A 17,714-nucleotide genomic window follows, 5' to 3' on the forward strand; every position below is an offset into this window, starting at 1 on the left:
TTTTCTTTTAATAAAAAATAAAATGAAATAAAATACACACAACAATGAAAAACAACCGAGAGTATATCATCCTACTGCATGGTTTATAGACGATGCTTGCCAAAGTCTTTTAAGTCCATGTTATAAAATAATACTAATGTCAATGTCACGCCAACAGTATAGGAAGAAATACACAAGAAGTACAGGGGGTAATCATGAGCAGTAATCCCTAGGATAGAAAAGAAATGGACTATTACTTGTCTTGTTGCTGTTTATGTGGAGACCACAGGCTATTAATTGTCTTTGAGGTGAGGTCACAGATGAGGAAGACCTTCAATATCTACCATAGGGGTGTTCCCTGTATCCCCCTCTGGCTGCCCTTGGAGGTGGTGCCTTTAGGCTGGAACGGGTTGGGGCCCATTCTTCTTGTGCTACAAATGAAAGAAAGACAGTAAAATACATGTAATATTTTTCATTTTCAGTAATGGAATAGTAGACACATTACCTGGTCAAGAGGAAATTTTTTTTTTTAAATTAATACTCTGAAAGGCTAAAACCGCTGATCTTCACCAGTGGAGAGTAAGACTATAGAACATTTCCAGAGTTAAATCTACTCAAATACAACAACAGAATGAGGCACTTAGAAGGAAACTATTTTGAAGGGAGAAGAGGTTAGTTGGTGAAAGACTATGCTTTTATTAGCAGCATGCAAATCTGCTATGTTATAAAGTATATATGTGTGTACCTGGAGAATGGATCAGTAGATAACCTAGGGAATCACTAGGACAGATTATTACTTATTTGTATCCTAATTAAGGTTTTTACATGGACCAAGAGCTGAAGAATCCTAGAATTGAAAGAGTAGCAGAGTCTGAAACTTGAGCTAATTCTAACTAATGAAAAAGTTGAGTGATATCACACACACACACACATACACACACACACTAGATGGTGTACTTCAGAGGGGCATCATGTGTTGCAATGAATACAGAACTGGCTTTCCAATAAGGACATCATGGGTTTAAGTCCTACCTTTGACACATATTATCTTCAGGTCTCTGAGTAAGGAATTTAACCTGTTGGTACACAAGGCAATTCTAAAACTGGGGCAGAGGTCATTTATCCATATTGGTTGAGGAAGTTCCTCACCAGAAACTTCCTATGTCAATGAAACTCAAGATTCAGTTAAAAAAAAAGATTACTCAATATGAAACATGGAAGATTAAAAATGGATTTGTATTTATAAAGCAAATTTCCACTTATCTGGAAATCAGATTCCTAGAAACCTCAAAATTTCAGAATATAGTCAAGAATCAGGTGGTGATTCTGAAACCAGAGGACTTAGATTCTAATTCTAGCTGATATTTACTTACTATGTTATTGCAGATAAGTCATTCAAACTTCTTGGGTCTCAGTTGACTCAATTCTAAAGTGGAGTCATTGGATGGGATGACCTACAATATCCTGTCCAACTCTAAATCTACAATCGTTTGATTAGATGGCCACTAAGGGCCCATTCAGTTCCAGAACATTGATTCTATGATCCTAAATGATGAAGTATCTGAGCAGCATGGGGGGTGAGTGGGGGAAGATCTGCTGCAAAACCTAGACTTTTCAACACACAAGAGAGGGTATGACTACCCTTACAATGGATAACTTTTTAGAGGACTACTTGCCAAATCATTTTGTTACTGGAACAAAAAAAACAAACTAAATGAAAGATTTAAGTATGAAAAACCAACAGGTATATGTATTCATTCACTTTATGGATAAGCTATGTAGATTTATGTATGTTTTGATTATCTTTTCCCTGAGAATATAAGCTACTTGTGAGCAGAGATCATTTCATCCTTTGTATTTGTATCTCCAGTGGTTTGTATAGTGCCTGATACATAGAAAAAGCTCATTAAAGACTTGTTGTTTGATTAATTAAGGGCATTATTCATTAAAATAATAGCCAGCTTTTATATTATGCTTTAAGGCTTGCAAGGTACTTTACAAATATGAACTGATTGTATTCTCATATCAACCCTGGGAGGTGAGTGCTATTTTTTTTTTTTTTTTACCATTTTACAGATGAAAAAAAAAAAACTGAGGCAGAGAGAGGTTAAGTGACCTGCCTGGAAAAACACAGGGAGTAAATGTCTGAGGTCAGATTTGAATTCAGGTATTCCTGACTCCAGGTTCCATGGTCCATCCAGTGTCCCCATGTATCTGCCTCTGTTGTCATTTGATTTTCACAGCAATCCTGTAACATGCAAGCTATTATCTTCATTTTACAGATGAGGAAATTGAGGTAGACAGAGGTTAAGTGACTTGCTCAAGGTCCAACAAATAGTGTTAGAGGCATTATTTTGAAATTATTTTCTTCACTCCAGGGTCTAATCCAGTATTTCACTCTGGAAGGGGTTTAGGGGTGAAGAGGTACATAACTCAAGTCTTTCAAGGATATGCCTGATGAAATCAAACTTTGGTAGGCATAGCTAAGCTAAGAAAATTTTGATTACAGGTTTAGTAATGAACTAAGTGTGTTATCTAGGAACCAAAAGTTGTCCAATGGCTGATATCTATTTTGGCCACAATAACTCCTGAAGATCATCTACTCAGATTTAGAGGGTTTGCAAATTTCATCAGTTGAAGGACTACTAACATGGATGAAATTGCAAACCTATGAAGTACTAAAGTATCCTTTCACTCTTTTTAATAAGACAGGAAGATACAAAATACATCTTGAGAAATATTTCCACAAAATGATTAAGATTTTAAATGTTTCTGTATTTAAAGTGGCAGATATATTCAGAATACTTTCTTTGATAACAGTGAATAAATTGGTTTCTATTATAACTCTCAAAAGTCAGGGTGCCTTTTTCAGTTCTATATATTGCTCCAAATGGTATGGAAAGAGAGGAGAATAGGGAAATAAAGAGAAAATAAGAAATGCTACACTTAATCAGAACAGTTGTCTATTCAGCCCCAAATTTCATCTTTGAAATCAAAGTCAAGGTGGCCTTTGTAGGACAATATGACAGTTGTTCTCAATGTTATTTTCAAAGGACAAGAGTAATTTTACTTTTACCCAAAAAGTCTAAGAAAATTTAGGGACAATAAATATACTCCAGTGGTATACTTTTTGATAATTGTAGGGGGAGGAAGAGGTAACTCTGGAAATCAAGAAACAGGAAGAATTGAATAAAAATAATTCAATTACAGCATTATATAATTTAAAAAGACAGAAACTGTTCTGTAACACTGATATAGAGTGAAAAACAGCCTTAGGCAGTTCAACTTTGGATCCTTAGCCAAGGATTAGGTAGTAAAGTATCCACATGCTTAAACAGCAGCATTGTCTCACAGAATGCATCAGAAAGACAACATTGAGGGCATTGAACTGATAACACTCACATTTCAGGGAACATTGGGGGTTCTTGGGACAGCTCCTAAGTTTAGTGATTATTATTAGGAAAAAAATCTGGATATTTAGGACCTGCAGTGATTCTACTCTATATCTATTCTATGTTTCCACATGATGAGAGGAGCGGTTGGTGGAGATTGGTCAATTTTGAATCCTCATAAAGAAATACTTCTGATGTAGAAGAGAATGGACCAAAAAGGTTCCAGAATTGACATATTTCCCTGTAATTTTCCTATAGGGAAAATCAATCTGGAATCCACAAAGTAGACTTTTGGGGATTGTCATGGCTTAAATGTTCTTGGAGACTTTGAAACTGCTACTAGGTCATGTACAGGCTGGTGGCTCACTTTTATTCAATAATAAAGGTCAAGTTGTAGGACCAGGCAAGCAACTTGTGACATTTTAGAAAATGGGATAGGGACCAAGAAGCTTGGAGGTCCATTCATTTATAAGAATGACTAGCTAGACCACAGGTGAGACAAACTGATAACTTAGTTACTGATCAGAAGAGGATTTTCATCCCATGCTCTCCATTAATTAAAGAGAAGAGGAGGAGGAGGAGAAGAAGAAGAAGAAGAAGAAGAAGAAGAAGAAGAAGAAGAAGAAGAAGAAGAAGTATACGATGATGACAAAGTGATCTGTCCAAAGTGACTTATTGGTCAAAGTCATGTGACCAATCAGTGATAGACTCTGGTCTGAAACCCAGCTCTTTGATTCTAAAGTCAAATGTTTATTCCACTGTACCATGAACCTCTAATAATAAATAGAAAATGGGAGCAAAAGGAAGAGATGGGGGGAGGGAATCAAACAAGACAGGTTTATTTTTGGTTATAGAAGTAGAAAAAATGACTTCATGGGAGTAGTTCTTAACCTGTTTGTGTCATAGATGCTTTTGGCAGTCAGCTAAACTCTATGGACATCTCAAAAAATATTTTAAAGTTATATTTATTTATATTTTAAAGTTAATTTCAGTTAACGTTTAGGGAAAATAAAGGTCTATTTTTTTTCCCCATTCAAGTTCATGGACCCACTGAAATTTCTGCATAGATTTCAAGTTTCTTAGATCTGCTTTCAGGCATATACTATACCACAGGTGAGGAAAACTCAGAAGCTGTCATTTTCAGGTTTTTTAGCATTTTGAAAAGTGAGAGCATGCTAGAAGGGAATTATTTATTAATCAGATATTGCATGCTTCCTCTCTTACCTACTTTTCTTCTTTTAGGCTTTTCATACCTTTAAATATATAAACTTTTACTTCTGTTTCAACTTTTTGAAGTTACCAACTTTTATTTTATTTTAGTTCCATTCCCCTCCCACCACCACACTAATGAATTTTAGATTTAGTTAATTAGCTTATTGAATTAATTTTTCAGAATTATATAGAATCAACTTCTTTTTCTTTGCAGGGGGTGTTGTTAAAAACAATAGCAGCAGCTAGTAGTTATGCAATGTTTTAAGGTTTGCAAAGTGGGTTACAAATATCATCTAATTTTATGCTTGAAACAACCATAGATGATAGACACTAGTTCTATTTTACGGATGAGAAGATCATTGTAGACAGAGCTTAAATGACTTGCCCAGGGTCACACAGATAGCAAATGTCTGAAGCTGGATTTGAACTCAGATCCTCCTGATTCCAGGTTCAGCACTCTACTCCTTGCAACACCTAGCTGCTATTGATCTTAACAAACATGTGAAAAAAAAAATTGATACAAAATACTATTAACAGTAGCTTCTAAAATTTCAACTTGGAGTTCTAATCTTGGTTATATTGTGTCTTATAACCCAGAAATGGTTGTATCTGTTTTGGAAGTTCTCCTTCATATTGTGGGTATATGGGATGTGTGTATATGTATGTGGTGGTAGCCATATGGAAGAAATAAATAGGAATTTTCAAAGGTCGATGGAGGGGCCAGAAAGAATTTATTTCCATCAACTAGTAGAAAACAGCTCTATAAATAGGTTATTTCTATCAAAGTCTATGACTTAGTCTTTTATGTACTTAGAATATTTACTTTATCTATCTATCCATCTACATATGTATGTATATATGTTTGTATGTAGTTATCTATCTATTCTCTATTAACCCATTTGTAATGCTTACATTATTCCCACTTGTATTTAATCACATAACCCTTCCTTATCTCTTCTGATTTCCTATCATTAGATTATACTGTAAATATGCTCAAAGCCATTTTGTAAAAATTCTTTGCAAACTATAGGGAGATAGAAATTCAATTTGAACCAAGTCAGCCAGGCTGTTATGAAGCTATTGTAATAGTTCAGGCAGATGGCAATATGGGCCTGTTCTAGGGTAGAGTCAGTGGAAACAGATCATTTAGATCACAGTTCTAGATTTGGAATAAACCTAAGAGATGCACAAAAATGTAAGGGATATTGGAAAGGAAGATTTGGAGACCTATGTGAGGTCTGAAATGAGTAAGAGGGAAGCATCAGAGGTAATAAAAAAGTAAAGACAAAATATCTGAAATGTGCAATCCATTAGATCGTTAAGTTCTTTAAGGATAGGGACTATATCTTATTTTATCTTTGTGTATCTTGTACCTCACAGAGTAGCTGGGAAAGAGTAGGTGTTTGACAATTTTTTGCTGAATTGAACTAAAATTTATTTTAGTCGTTATGCTATGGTCTGATGCTCCTTTTCATGATTTTATTAAAATGAATTGGATTTAGGCATTTTTATAATCATTTAGCAAGTCAAAATGAATATTTTAAATAGTGAAAACTGGAACATCATAACTCATTTGTGAATGCAATAAGTAGTCATTAATTTTTACTCTATTAATTCAGATTTTATGATAATTCATTGGAATTTGGGTTTAACACATACTTTAAACTGTTCGTGCCAAAAGTGTTTTCTTCTTCCTCTGAAACTCAGCATTTTGTTTGTACCCCTACTATGAATAAATAAACCACTTAAATAGTATCAACTTGAGGAAGCAGTGTTAACCAACAAATTATGAATATAGGTTTTGTCACATAATTATTTTTTAATGTGCATTAGTTTTATTTCCTAAACTCCATGAAGTATATAAACTTTATTAGATTATAAGTTTTTTGAAAACAGAGATAGATTTCCCACAATATGTAACAAACTGTTGAGTACTCAATAAGCAAATGGTGTCACTAATTATAAATGCTTTGTCTTTTAAGTTGGAAACACATTGTAAGATTTGCTAAATTGAAAATGAGGTCATTTTCAAAAAAGGAAGCAGAATGGTGTGGTGGAAAGGGTGCTGCGCTAGAAGACCCAAGCCCTGGCCCTGGATTGACAGTTTTCTACCTGTGTGACCTTGGGCAAGTCATTTTTCATTCCTTGGGGTTCAGTTTTCATCACAGAAAAATAAGAGGGCTTGCATTGATCCTGAAGAATTCTTCTGCCTCCAAAATTCTATAATTTGTATTTATCACTAATTTAGACTGACCTTTCTCCTAGTTAGTCTGAGTTAGACAAATTTTATAGACTTCTGTAAAGTTTCCCTGCATAGCACTGCTCTAAGCATTGAGAATCATTCTCCTTTTGATAGAGAAGAGTAAATTACCCAGGTAGCTGTTTTGGTGTATTATTTTACTCTGGTGGCCTCCAAAGTTTTTGCATCTCTAAATTCTTCTCTCTCAGCAGAATCATGCCTATTAAGTTGTAGGCATTTCTCAACTTGTCCTCATCTGTTCTGTGTGACCATGCACTCTGGGAGCATTGAGAATCCATATGAAAAATCTGAATGTGTTTTTGAGGCTGCGAAATGCTGTTCTTAGGTTGTCACTGAGAGTGCAGAGGTTGTTGAGAAAATTCAGTAGGAATAAGGGCTAGAGGCCAATTTAAGTACAAGATAAAGGAGTCTCTGAATTGTATCCTTACTGGATTAGTTCCTAAACTATTACCTCTAGGGAGGACAAATTTCAAAGAAGCCTTCAGAGGTAGTATCAAATTCTAGTCAAGGGTATTATGTTTACATTTTATGAGAAATACAGTTTGTCATTTACATTTCTGTATTCTTGAATATAATCTCTTCAAGATGAAGCAGGAAGAAGGAAAGGAACACTTATTAAGTGCCTACTGTGTGACAGCTGCTATGTAAAGAGCTTTACAAATATTATCTCACTGATTTTCACAACCATGGAAAGTGTGTGCTACTATTATCTTCATTTCTTACAGAAGAGGAAACTCAAGCAGACAGAGGTTAAAGTGATTTGCCCAGGATTGTGCAGTGTCAGGCCAAATTTGAATTCAATTACTTCCGCTTTCAGGCTCAGTACACCATCTACTGAACCAGTTAGGAGAAGATTGTATAGTCAATGATTTAGAGCTGGAAAGATTCAAATTATCTAGACGAGGAAACCGAGGTCTCAGGAGGTAAGTTGATTTGCCTATGGTCACATAGGTAGTAAGTAGGAGATCTGAGATTTGAACTCATATTCTTTGATTCTAAATCTAGCATCTTTCCTACTTGTACTATAGATCATTTGTTCAATTTATGATGTGCAAACTCTGAATCAATGCATAGAACCCACAACCAGAAAGGAAAACTCATGTTGATTGTTATTATCTCAACACACAAGCATCTACATTTGTCGATTACACAGTGCTATTTTAGTGCTGTTACTTAAAATTCACATGGGCTCTAAACCATTAAGTTTATTTTCTCCAGGATAGGTTTCCTGTATCTATTAAGGGCATCACTTCATGTAAATGTAGCAATTCAAAAGTATGGTTGAGGACTGTTTTGTGGCTACTTATCAGCAAAGAATGTTGAAATGTATAGCTCTTATCTATTGCTTTATTTTCTGTACACATTTGTCTGAAGGGAGGACATGCAATCCATTTGTCCTTCCTCAGAAAATTCAATCTCTTTTGCCCCTTGGGCCAGGATCCTAGTTTTCCATAATAAATAACCATTCCCAGGGCGCTCAATTAATTAGCTATTTGAAGTAATTAACTATTTTTATTCTACCACAGTGAATTTGAGCTGATTCAATTTAGTGTGTTAATGGGTGATTCTTGGTTGCTCATTGGTACTGAAAGAAGACTTTTTTTGTATTTCAGTAAAATTTTGAAAACATATTCATGGAATTGAGTGATAGAATGACAACTATTTCATGTTCCATAAGTTGTATCCATGTTTATTATGTTTTGATTATCATGAGAGACAGCTTGGCATAGTCACTATGCCATAGTGAGTAAAGAGTCAGCTTCAAAGATGGGAGAAACTGTGGTCAAATCATACCTTTTACAAATACTGGCCATGTAACCCTGTGTAAGTTCCTTAACCCCTCTGCATTTTAAAAACTCTTTAGGACAAATAATTCTGGAGCAGGGAACAATCTGCATTGGTGAAAGCTTCCTCACCAGGAGCTTCCTATATCAATGAAGTCAAAAGTCCAGCAAAAAAAAAGGGGTAGGAGTGAAGGGGAAGAATAATCAATTGACAAACCACATGTACCTGATCCATTGGTATACTTGCAATGGTAAGATACCTAGAGAAATGTTGGATATAACCCCTGTGCGAGATTTGTGTGAGGGTATGGACCAGAAGTACTTAGAGTGTTAGGAAATAGATGAGTTGTGATCTCTGTTTCTAAAGGAAGTACCCATATTGATGAGATCAAAGATCCAATCAGCTATCAATGTAATTATTATCTAATACTTTTGTCATTTCAAAGTGGTTTACTTTAAGATGCATAGAATAAAGCTGTACAGAAAGGGAAGAAATCTATTTTAAAATTTGATTTAAAAAATGCACCTTAAAGAGAGACAGGTAAGCCCTACCCCATAAAACTCACCTTAGGTAGCTGATTGCTCAGTAATAGGAAACTTAAAAAAATAAAGGCCTGGGAAGCCGTTAGCCGCCAATTTTTTTTTCAAACAGATAAAGGGAGTTATTTTATGTCCCCACAAAGATTGCCAATTACACATTCATTAAGAATAAATTATGTTCTTGGGACTTTGATTCGATTCTAGATAGTGGTTAGTCTTTTGAACATATTTTCAAATGTCAGTTTGATTCTCCCTGGAAGAAAATTACTTCTTAATTCTCACATTCTCAGTTGCTTCATTTGTAAAATGGAGAAAAATAATACCAACTGCCTCACAAGGTTGTTGTGAGGATCAACTGAGATAATGTAGAGATCTGTAGCTTATAAAGCACCCTATAAGTGTCAGGTGCTATAAGCCCAGAATGTTGTAGTCTAATATTGTAGGATGTTATCTAAATACCTTCATATTGTGCCCATTACTGAAGATCTTCAGCTCAGGCTTCACTTTGAAAAGCTCTGATCTTTCTCTCATTTTTGATGTGCCACTCATCCAGAATGATATTCAATTTCATCTTTACTTATTCCAGTATCATATGTCCTTCAGGGACCAACAAGTAAGTCTTGACTTCTCCCATAAGATTTTCTCTACTATTCAACATCCATTGATTTCTTAGCTTTGAACTTCTCTATCACTCAGAACTGTGTCACACAACAGAGTACTTAATGATATACTTTTCCTTTATTGTAAGTATTTCTTTCATGTATGTTAGTATTGTTGCCCCAATTAAACTGTTTTATACTTTTTCTATAGCTCCCCCAAGACCTAACACAAGGTGAATATTCAACAAATCCTTGCTGACTGATTGATCTAGGTATTTTTACATTTAACTTCTTCAGTTAGTTTTCAGATAGCTTTACATGGTTTTAGAATTTTCATATGCTAATGATGAAACTGAGAATGAGAGAACTTAGGGACATTGTAAAAGGCAATAAAGGTCATTTTTAGGTAAGGGCAGAACTTGGACTAAAAATTTCTGATAATGACTGGAGAAGACATAGACTATATCATCATCATCATTATTATCATCATCATATGTAGGAAGACAAAATTTAAGGAGTAAATGCCTAAAATCTATACAAACTATATAGGATATAGAAAAAGTACATAAGGCCTTGTTCAAAACAATTACAGGATACTAGGAACTGGAAGTTATCTATTAATGAAAATTATGCTGGGTGAAAGTTATTACTAAGAAATGATTCTAAGAAATCAAATTCTTGATAGTGTACAAATTATAGGAAACAAATCCAGCATTTTTGATCCCCAAATTGGCTCATTTTGATAGTTTAAGTCAATATATCTTGGAGTGTCCTTAATTTTACCTTAAGGTGATTTTCTTTGTGGATGTAACAAAGTTTCAGCCAAAGAAAACTGCTCTGAGAGCACCAAAGAAGGCAGTTTTTTAATTTTTTTTTTTTTTTTTTTGGTTAGGCAATGGGGTTAAGCAACTTGCCCAGGGTCACACAGCTAGTAAGTGTTATATGTCTGAGGCCAGATTTGAACTCAAGTCCTCCTGAATCCAGGGCCAGTGCTCTATCCACTGTACTACCTAGCTGTCCCCAAGAACGCAGTTTTTTGAAGAAGACTTGGAATCAAAAGATTTTGCTACAAATCATAGCTTTGACATATTCTACTTTTATGTACTTAGACACATCATTTTGCTTCGCTGGGTCTCAGTTTCTTTACTTCTAAAATTAGGGGGGTTATTAATTAATCTCAAATTTCCCTTCTTGCTCTAAAGCTTATGATTATCTAGGAAAATGTGAGCCTCTACCCTTTTCAGAATTTTTAGTTGCATTCCATGAAGCTTTCTTTTTTCCTGTGACTGATATTAGCTAGGGCTATCCATGGCTCTCAATTTTTGTCTCCACTGCTTCAGGGCCTCACGTTTCCATTTCTAAACATATCTGGTTCTTTTTTACCCTCAATTAATGAACATTTGAGTGCTTAACAATAGAGTACATGTGTATGTACTTTCTTCAAACAAAGTTAAGATGGCAAAGGATGTGACAGGACCCTTGTTTTTAGCAAGCTGCTGAGTAACCATGTTCCTCATTTTATTTAGTTAGAAATGTTTGGGGAGGTACAAGGAAATATAGTATAGTAGAGTTGGGCCATGAAAATCAAGTAAGGAACTTTTTTCTTTTTGTACAAAGCTACAAAGAAACAACTCTTTTAAATTTCTACCACTGTCCCATGAAATTCAGAAAAGTAAGCTGTTAGTAAAGTACCTGGAAATACCTTCTAGGACCTAAAAGGCAGTAATTATATGGATCTTCCTGAGGAAGCAGAAACTAAGCAATATGAATACATTTAATAAGTATTTGGATAAATTAAGATAGTTGATGATCTATAATGTGTAAAGTTCTCTAATTGTTTGCAATTAAATAATAAAAGTGATTAACAATAATACCTAGAATTGTAAAGCACTTTATGATTCCCAATGTGCTTTCCATAAGATTAGTTCACATTTATGTAGAATTTTAAACTTTCCAAAGCACTCTACATATATATTTTTTCATTTATGCTCACAACCTTTTTGTGAGGCATTGTTATTATCCTTATTTTATACCTAAGGAGACAGAAACTAAAAGAGGTTGAATAATTTTCCCAGCTATTAAATATATGAAGTAAGATTTGAACTTGTCTTCCTGACTCCAAGTACATTGCTCTAGCCACTATGCCACCTAACTATACAGATTAAACTTGAAGAATTATATTGTCCAAAAAAATTAGTCTGGTATTATTGTGAATCAAGTCTATATAGATCCTAGGCCTTATCAGTGTGTAAGGTTTTATATTCTTATCAACTAAAGGGTCTCTCCTTCATTTCATCTCATCTCTTCTCCCAAGGCTAAGCATTAAATTCCCATGAAAGTTTTTCTGATCCTGTCCTATTTACATACTTAATCTTTCCCAAACTTAAATTTTACTCTATGCAAACCTCATTTTCCATGGACATTATTATTCAATGATTTTTCTTTTAGACTAAATAGTGGATAAATATGTCTGCACCTGTTTGTTGATTTATCTCACTTATACATATTATTTACTACAATCAATGAGCTGCTAGACTTGGATACGAACAGATCTCTTATGTTACTGCCAACTCACTGACCAAAAATACAGTCCTTAATGGGCTACAGGAGAAAAGGAATTTACACAAGATTTTATAGGGAAATATAAAGTAAATGAAAGGTCTCTTTAGGTTTTTAGCCATAATTACTGACCCCAGTACCAGAATTATAGAAGACCTTGCTCAACTAGGTTGCAACATTGGTGTGAATCCCTGGAAGCCAGGGGAAGGCCCCACACTCAACCACTACCCCGAACCTGTAATCACTTCTTATAGATCTATAAGACTTTCTAGGCTGCATACACAATAGCTGTTTGAAAAAAAAATCACCCTAATTAGGTTGATGGAAGCCTTTATCAAGAACCATCCATTGATGCTGACATATTACCTTATATGCTGTCATTTGCAGGGTGTACAACCATGTTTCTCCCTGCTTTTGGAGTTGTGAACTTAGGTACATTCAATAAAAGTTCCTTTTGCTACAGTGATATGGCTCTTGTTATTATGATGTTCTATTGACTCAAACCCAGGTCGTCCTTTGGCTACTGGTACTTTATTTGGTTCCCCATCTTTAGTCCTTTGTCCTCATTCAACACCTTTCTCTTCTACTCCCCAAGGCTTTCTGATGAGATGCTTTCTTCTCCTTTCTCTAATGGCATTAGATTAGACTCTTCCTGCTTTCTCAGGTAACAATTACTACTCATGAGTGAATTTACTAATGCTAACTGAGAAATTTATGAGAACTCTTCATCATCCTTCTTTTAGTTATTCAGTCACACAAAAGGGGTTTTTGAAAACAAGACATAATTATCACTAAGATTCTCTTTATCAGTTACATGGTATTTGTTTCAAAAATAAAAAGATATGTATTCACTATTTTTTTAAATAAGAGCAATGTTCTCCTACTGCTGCAGAACAGTTGCCAATCTATACTCGTAAAGGGCATTTCCCTAGCGAATAGGCCCCCTCTACCAAAATAGATTAACAACTATTTTGCAATGCAAAGACTTTGATTTGCCTGGCACCATGAAAAGTTAAGAAATTTTCCAAAGATTATACAGCAAGGATATACCCAGCACTTCCCAAATGTTTATTCATTTATTAAAGTGTCAGATACTAGATTGGAACACAGAACTTCTTGATTCAGGGACCAGCTCTCTATTCACTATGTCATGGTGCCTCTTCAGTGGATGGATGTGTTAATTTATGTACATGATAATGCCAAATAATAAAAAATAAGCAAAACAATAAAAATGAGTATAAGTATATAGATGAAGTTGGCATAAAATATCTTGTATTACTTGATAAAATATAAGCTACTGGAAGGCAGGGACTGTTTTATTTTGTCCATGTACTTATTGCCTAACACAGTGCCCAACACTTAGCCAACATTTAATAAATGCCTGTGTGAGGGAAACTGAGGAGATCCTCCCAGCCCCTCGTGTAACTGCCTCCTGACCTGACATAAAGAATGTAAATTGGAGTTAACATGCATGGCTGAGGGTACCAAGGAGATGGAACATTAAGTAACAACAAACTATGTTACCCGGGAAAGCAATTCTCTAGGAACATTTTTTCTTGAGAAAAATGTGTATCTGTCCGAGGACCTGATCCTTCCTTGGAGATTTACACAACAAACAGGTATTTGGGGCTCTGATCAAGCTCTGACCTTTGCTAAAATGTGTACGTGTCCCGGACGGACCTGAGCTCACCAAGGATATGTACACAAAACAAAATACTAAGATTGTTTTTCCCTGGTTTACATAGATATAAAAGGGTCATTTGAAAGGGGATTTTTTGGAGTACTTGATTGATGCCAGAGATAGGGACGCCAAGTTTCTGTGGTCAGAGGTGGATCACGTATATGACCTCTGATTTGGGTTGGAGAGGGATGCTGCTCCCTTGCCTCCCTGACCAGACCTCTGGACTGTCTCCAGTCTCCCGGGTCCTGTTAGGTATTTGAGCTCGCCTGTTTGGTTAGTGAGTGTGTATCCTTTCTTTTCTTATTCTCCCTTTTCTTGATTTTGATTATTACTTATTGTATTGAATGTTATTCTCATCTTTATTTGTTTGTGTTGTCTTAATCATTATTAATCATTGTAAAATAAATGTGATAATTTGTTAAGTTTATACTGAGTGCGTGTCATTATATCTCGAGATCTGAACCTAAAGTGAAAGTACTGCACAGTCTGAAATCCTTTTGATTACAGCCTATTGATTGATTGAATTATAGACTGACAGACAGACAGATAGAAACATAGACAGACAGATAGACTGAATTCTCTACTAAATTCCTAATGTCTCACTCTACAAGTTATATGAGAGCAAATTCTCAGAGTTTCTATCAAGCTATGAAGACCCTGCCAAAGGAAGATAGTCATGTTGGTAGTCTAAGTGCCAGCATAGCCAAGTATAGAAAAGTTCATCATCAGAAGGCTGGTCCTGAGGCAATAATCTTTTCATGTCCATAGTTAAGTCATGAAGACTGTCTTTTGAAGCATGGAGGGATTATAATTCCTTTCATTGGAGCAATTATGCACATAGTTGTTGTATTTATTTTCTGACTTCTTGAAGTAGAAGATGTATTATTCTCTTCAAAGTTATAATCAAAGAATTTTATAAGATATGTCTTGTTTCCCTTAAAAGTTTACTGACCTCAAGTGCCATTTCTGACTGGATGAGATGGGAAAGATGAAAAAAGTAATCTAAAACATTATCTTTATTTCTTAAAATTTCATTTAAAAATAATTTAAAAGCTGAGTCCCCTTAGGTCACTTATACCCTCTTTCTTAAAAGAAAAAAAAAAACCACAAATTGGAAAAGAAAAAAAAGAAAAATAATTTTCATCCTCTTCTCTTCACCTCCTTTCCTTTTAAAACCTGCAGCATACACTACCTGATTTCCCAGAAACAATGGTAGCTGTGCCTATATTATGCTGGAAATCATGGGTGTATTCGTTCTTATTAAGTGAAACTCTGTCACCTCCATCTACAAATCAAAATTTCCCCAATCTATGTTTCTCTTTCCCACTTAAAACGATCATTTAATCTATGAACTTGCAGCCACCCAGTTGGTATGATTACTCATATTGGCTTCATTTTGTTCTGCCGCTGTCACAGATTTTATTAACACTAAGTTCTTTTTTTCAAATTGGGAGGGTAATCATCACGTACTACAATTGATTTGAAGTGAAACATTTAAATGTCTAGGAATAAGGGCCAAAATTTCTGTTTTCCTTCCTTCATTTCCAGGCAGGAAATTCACATTGTCTCGTTTATTCTACACAACTGTCATTTAAAAGACCACTACAGAGTGGGCATATAATTAGTTCTTCACCTTATACATTCAGTAACATGTATTTGTCTGAGACTTTAATAGCATGATCGATTCTTAGCTGCCCATCTAGGGTGAATGTAGATCTTGCGCTTTCTATAGGCCATACTTGTGACAGGCAAATTTATGTGCCACATTTGGAATTCACTCTTAATAAATTATATTCTTTTCCAGATTTTTCTAAATCAATTACTGTGGTTCACACAGATGTGCAGCACCTGTGGAACTCCAAAAAAACCTTTCAGTCAAATATTTTCATTCATATACTTAGAATACAAATTAAGTTTTCATTTTATCAAAAATGAATATTCATATAAAGCAGCAAGACAAATCTGGTGGAATACCTTATCAAGCCACCTATTTCAGAAAAAAAATTGTGTAATATAAATATGCAAGCCAGAGAGAAACAAGGTGCAGTCCAATATATTGAAAAGATGACTAGTTTTTGATTTAGCAGTCCTCTGTTTAAATCCCACCTCAAACTCCTCTTGCATTACCTCGGGCCTCAGTTGCCTCATCTGTAAAAGGAACAGATCAAATTTGATGTCCTCTAAGGTCCTTTGTGGCTCTAAATCTATGATTCTATGATTTGCCCTCACATGTATACAATAGCCATCACTTCATCTCAAGAAGAATATAAGATCTAGTAGAATGTCAGCTTCCTGAGGGCAGGGAAATTTTTTGTTTTTGTTCTTTGTATCCTCTGCACCTAGCTCAATTCCTGGAACACAGTAGGTTCACAACAAAAGCTTATTAAACCGGGTTGAGGGATATAATTTGACCTGACAGAGGCTTTCTGACTGATAATCAGTTATCTTTAAAGTTGTGAGAGGATTAGGGATTAAGTGCCATACTGATTGACTGAATTTTCACCCTTTTCAATTTGTTATCAAAGAATATGATAAATAAAAATGAATTTAGAGGTTTAATATGTGAGTATTTTGAACCTAAGACCCAATTTTCCTGATGAGTATTAAACCCTTCCCCTGCCAGAGCTTCCATTTAACCTTGGAGGTACTTCTGTTTCCTGTGGAAAGAAGGTAAACACTTCGATGCTCTTCCCTTATTCCATGTTACACACTTGGTTCCTAAATATCCATGTCTGCTTATAAGAGAACTGTGTGAAAAAAAAGGCCTTTTAATTTTCTGGCCCTCAACATATTAATAGGTTACAAAGTACTTTCTTTTTTTTTCTTTTCTTTTTAAAATCCCCCCCCATTTTATTAATTAATTAATTTTAGTTTTCAATATTCACTTCCACAAGATTTTGAGTTCCAAATTTTCTCCCCATCTCATCCCTCCCCCACCCCAAGATGGCATGCATTCTGAATACCTCTTCCCCCAATCTTCCTTCCCTTCCATCTCCACCCCCCCTTCTCTTATCCCATTCTCCTTCTATTTTCCTGTAGGGCAGGATAGATTTCTATACCCCATTGCCTGTATATTTTATTTCCCAGTTGCACGTGAAAGCGATTTTTAATATTAATTTTTAAAACATTGGGTTCTAAATTTTCTCCCTTTCTCCTTCCCTACCCACCCTCATTGAGAAGGCAAGCAACTCAATATAGGTTATAGATGTGTAGTCATATAAAACACTTCCATAGTAGGTCATATTGTGAAAAACTAAGTATATTTCCCTTCATCCATTTATTCTATTCTTTCTTTTGGCCCTGTCCCTTCTCAGAAGTATTTGCTTCTGATTTCCACTTTCCCCATCTGTCCTCCTCTTTATCATCCCCCTGCTCTCTTATTCCCTTCCTCCCTATTTTTCTGTAGGGTAAGATAGATTTCGATACCCAATTGAATGTGTATGTTATTCCCTCTTTAAGCCAAATCTGATGAAAATAAGATTCACTCATTCCCTTTCACCTTCCCCTGTTTCCCCTTCACTGTAAAAGCCATGGCTGTTTTATGTGAGATAATTTACCCCATTCTATCTCTCCCTTTCCCCTTCTCCCAGTATAATCCTCTATTACCACTTAATTTTATTCTCCATATATCACCCATTCATCTTCAACTCACCTTGTGCCCTCTATCTATCTATCTATCTATCTATCTATCTATCTATCTATCTATCT

General features: G+C 35.2%; 1 protein-coding gene across 1 annotated transcript in view; it reads right to left on the reverse strand.

Annotated features, from left to right (window-relative positions):
• Positions 1 to 312: 312 nt before the first annotated feature.
• Positions 313 to 17,714, reverse strand: part of KHDRBS2 (KH RNA binding domain containing, signal transduction associated 2) — a 762,937-nt gene continuing 745,535 nt past the window's right edge. Inside the window, exon 9 of the mRNA XM_027852957.1 lies at positions 313 to 410. Coding sequence (XP_027708758.1) covers positions 313 to 410 — 98 coding nt within the window. The remainder of the gene's footprint in view (positions 411 to 17,714) is intronic.

The sequence above is a fragment of the Vombatus ursinus genome, unplaced genomic scaffold, assembly GCF_900497805.2.
Source record: "Vombatus ursinus unplaced genomic scaffold, bare-nosed wombat genome assembly UNPS02009835.1, whole genome shotgun sequence".
NCBI classification, from domain to species: domain Eukaryota; kingdom Metazoa; phylum Chordata; class Mammalia; order Diprotodontia; family Vombatidae; genus Vombatus; species Vombatus ursinus.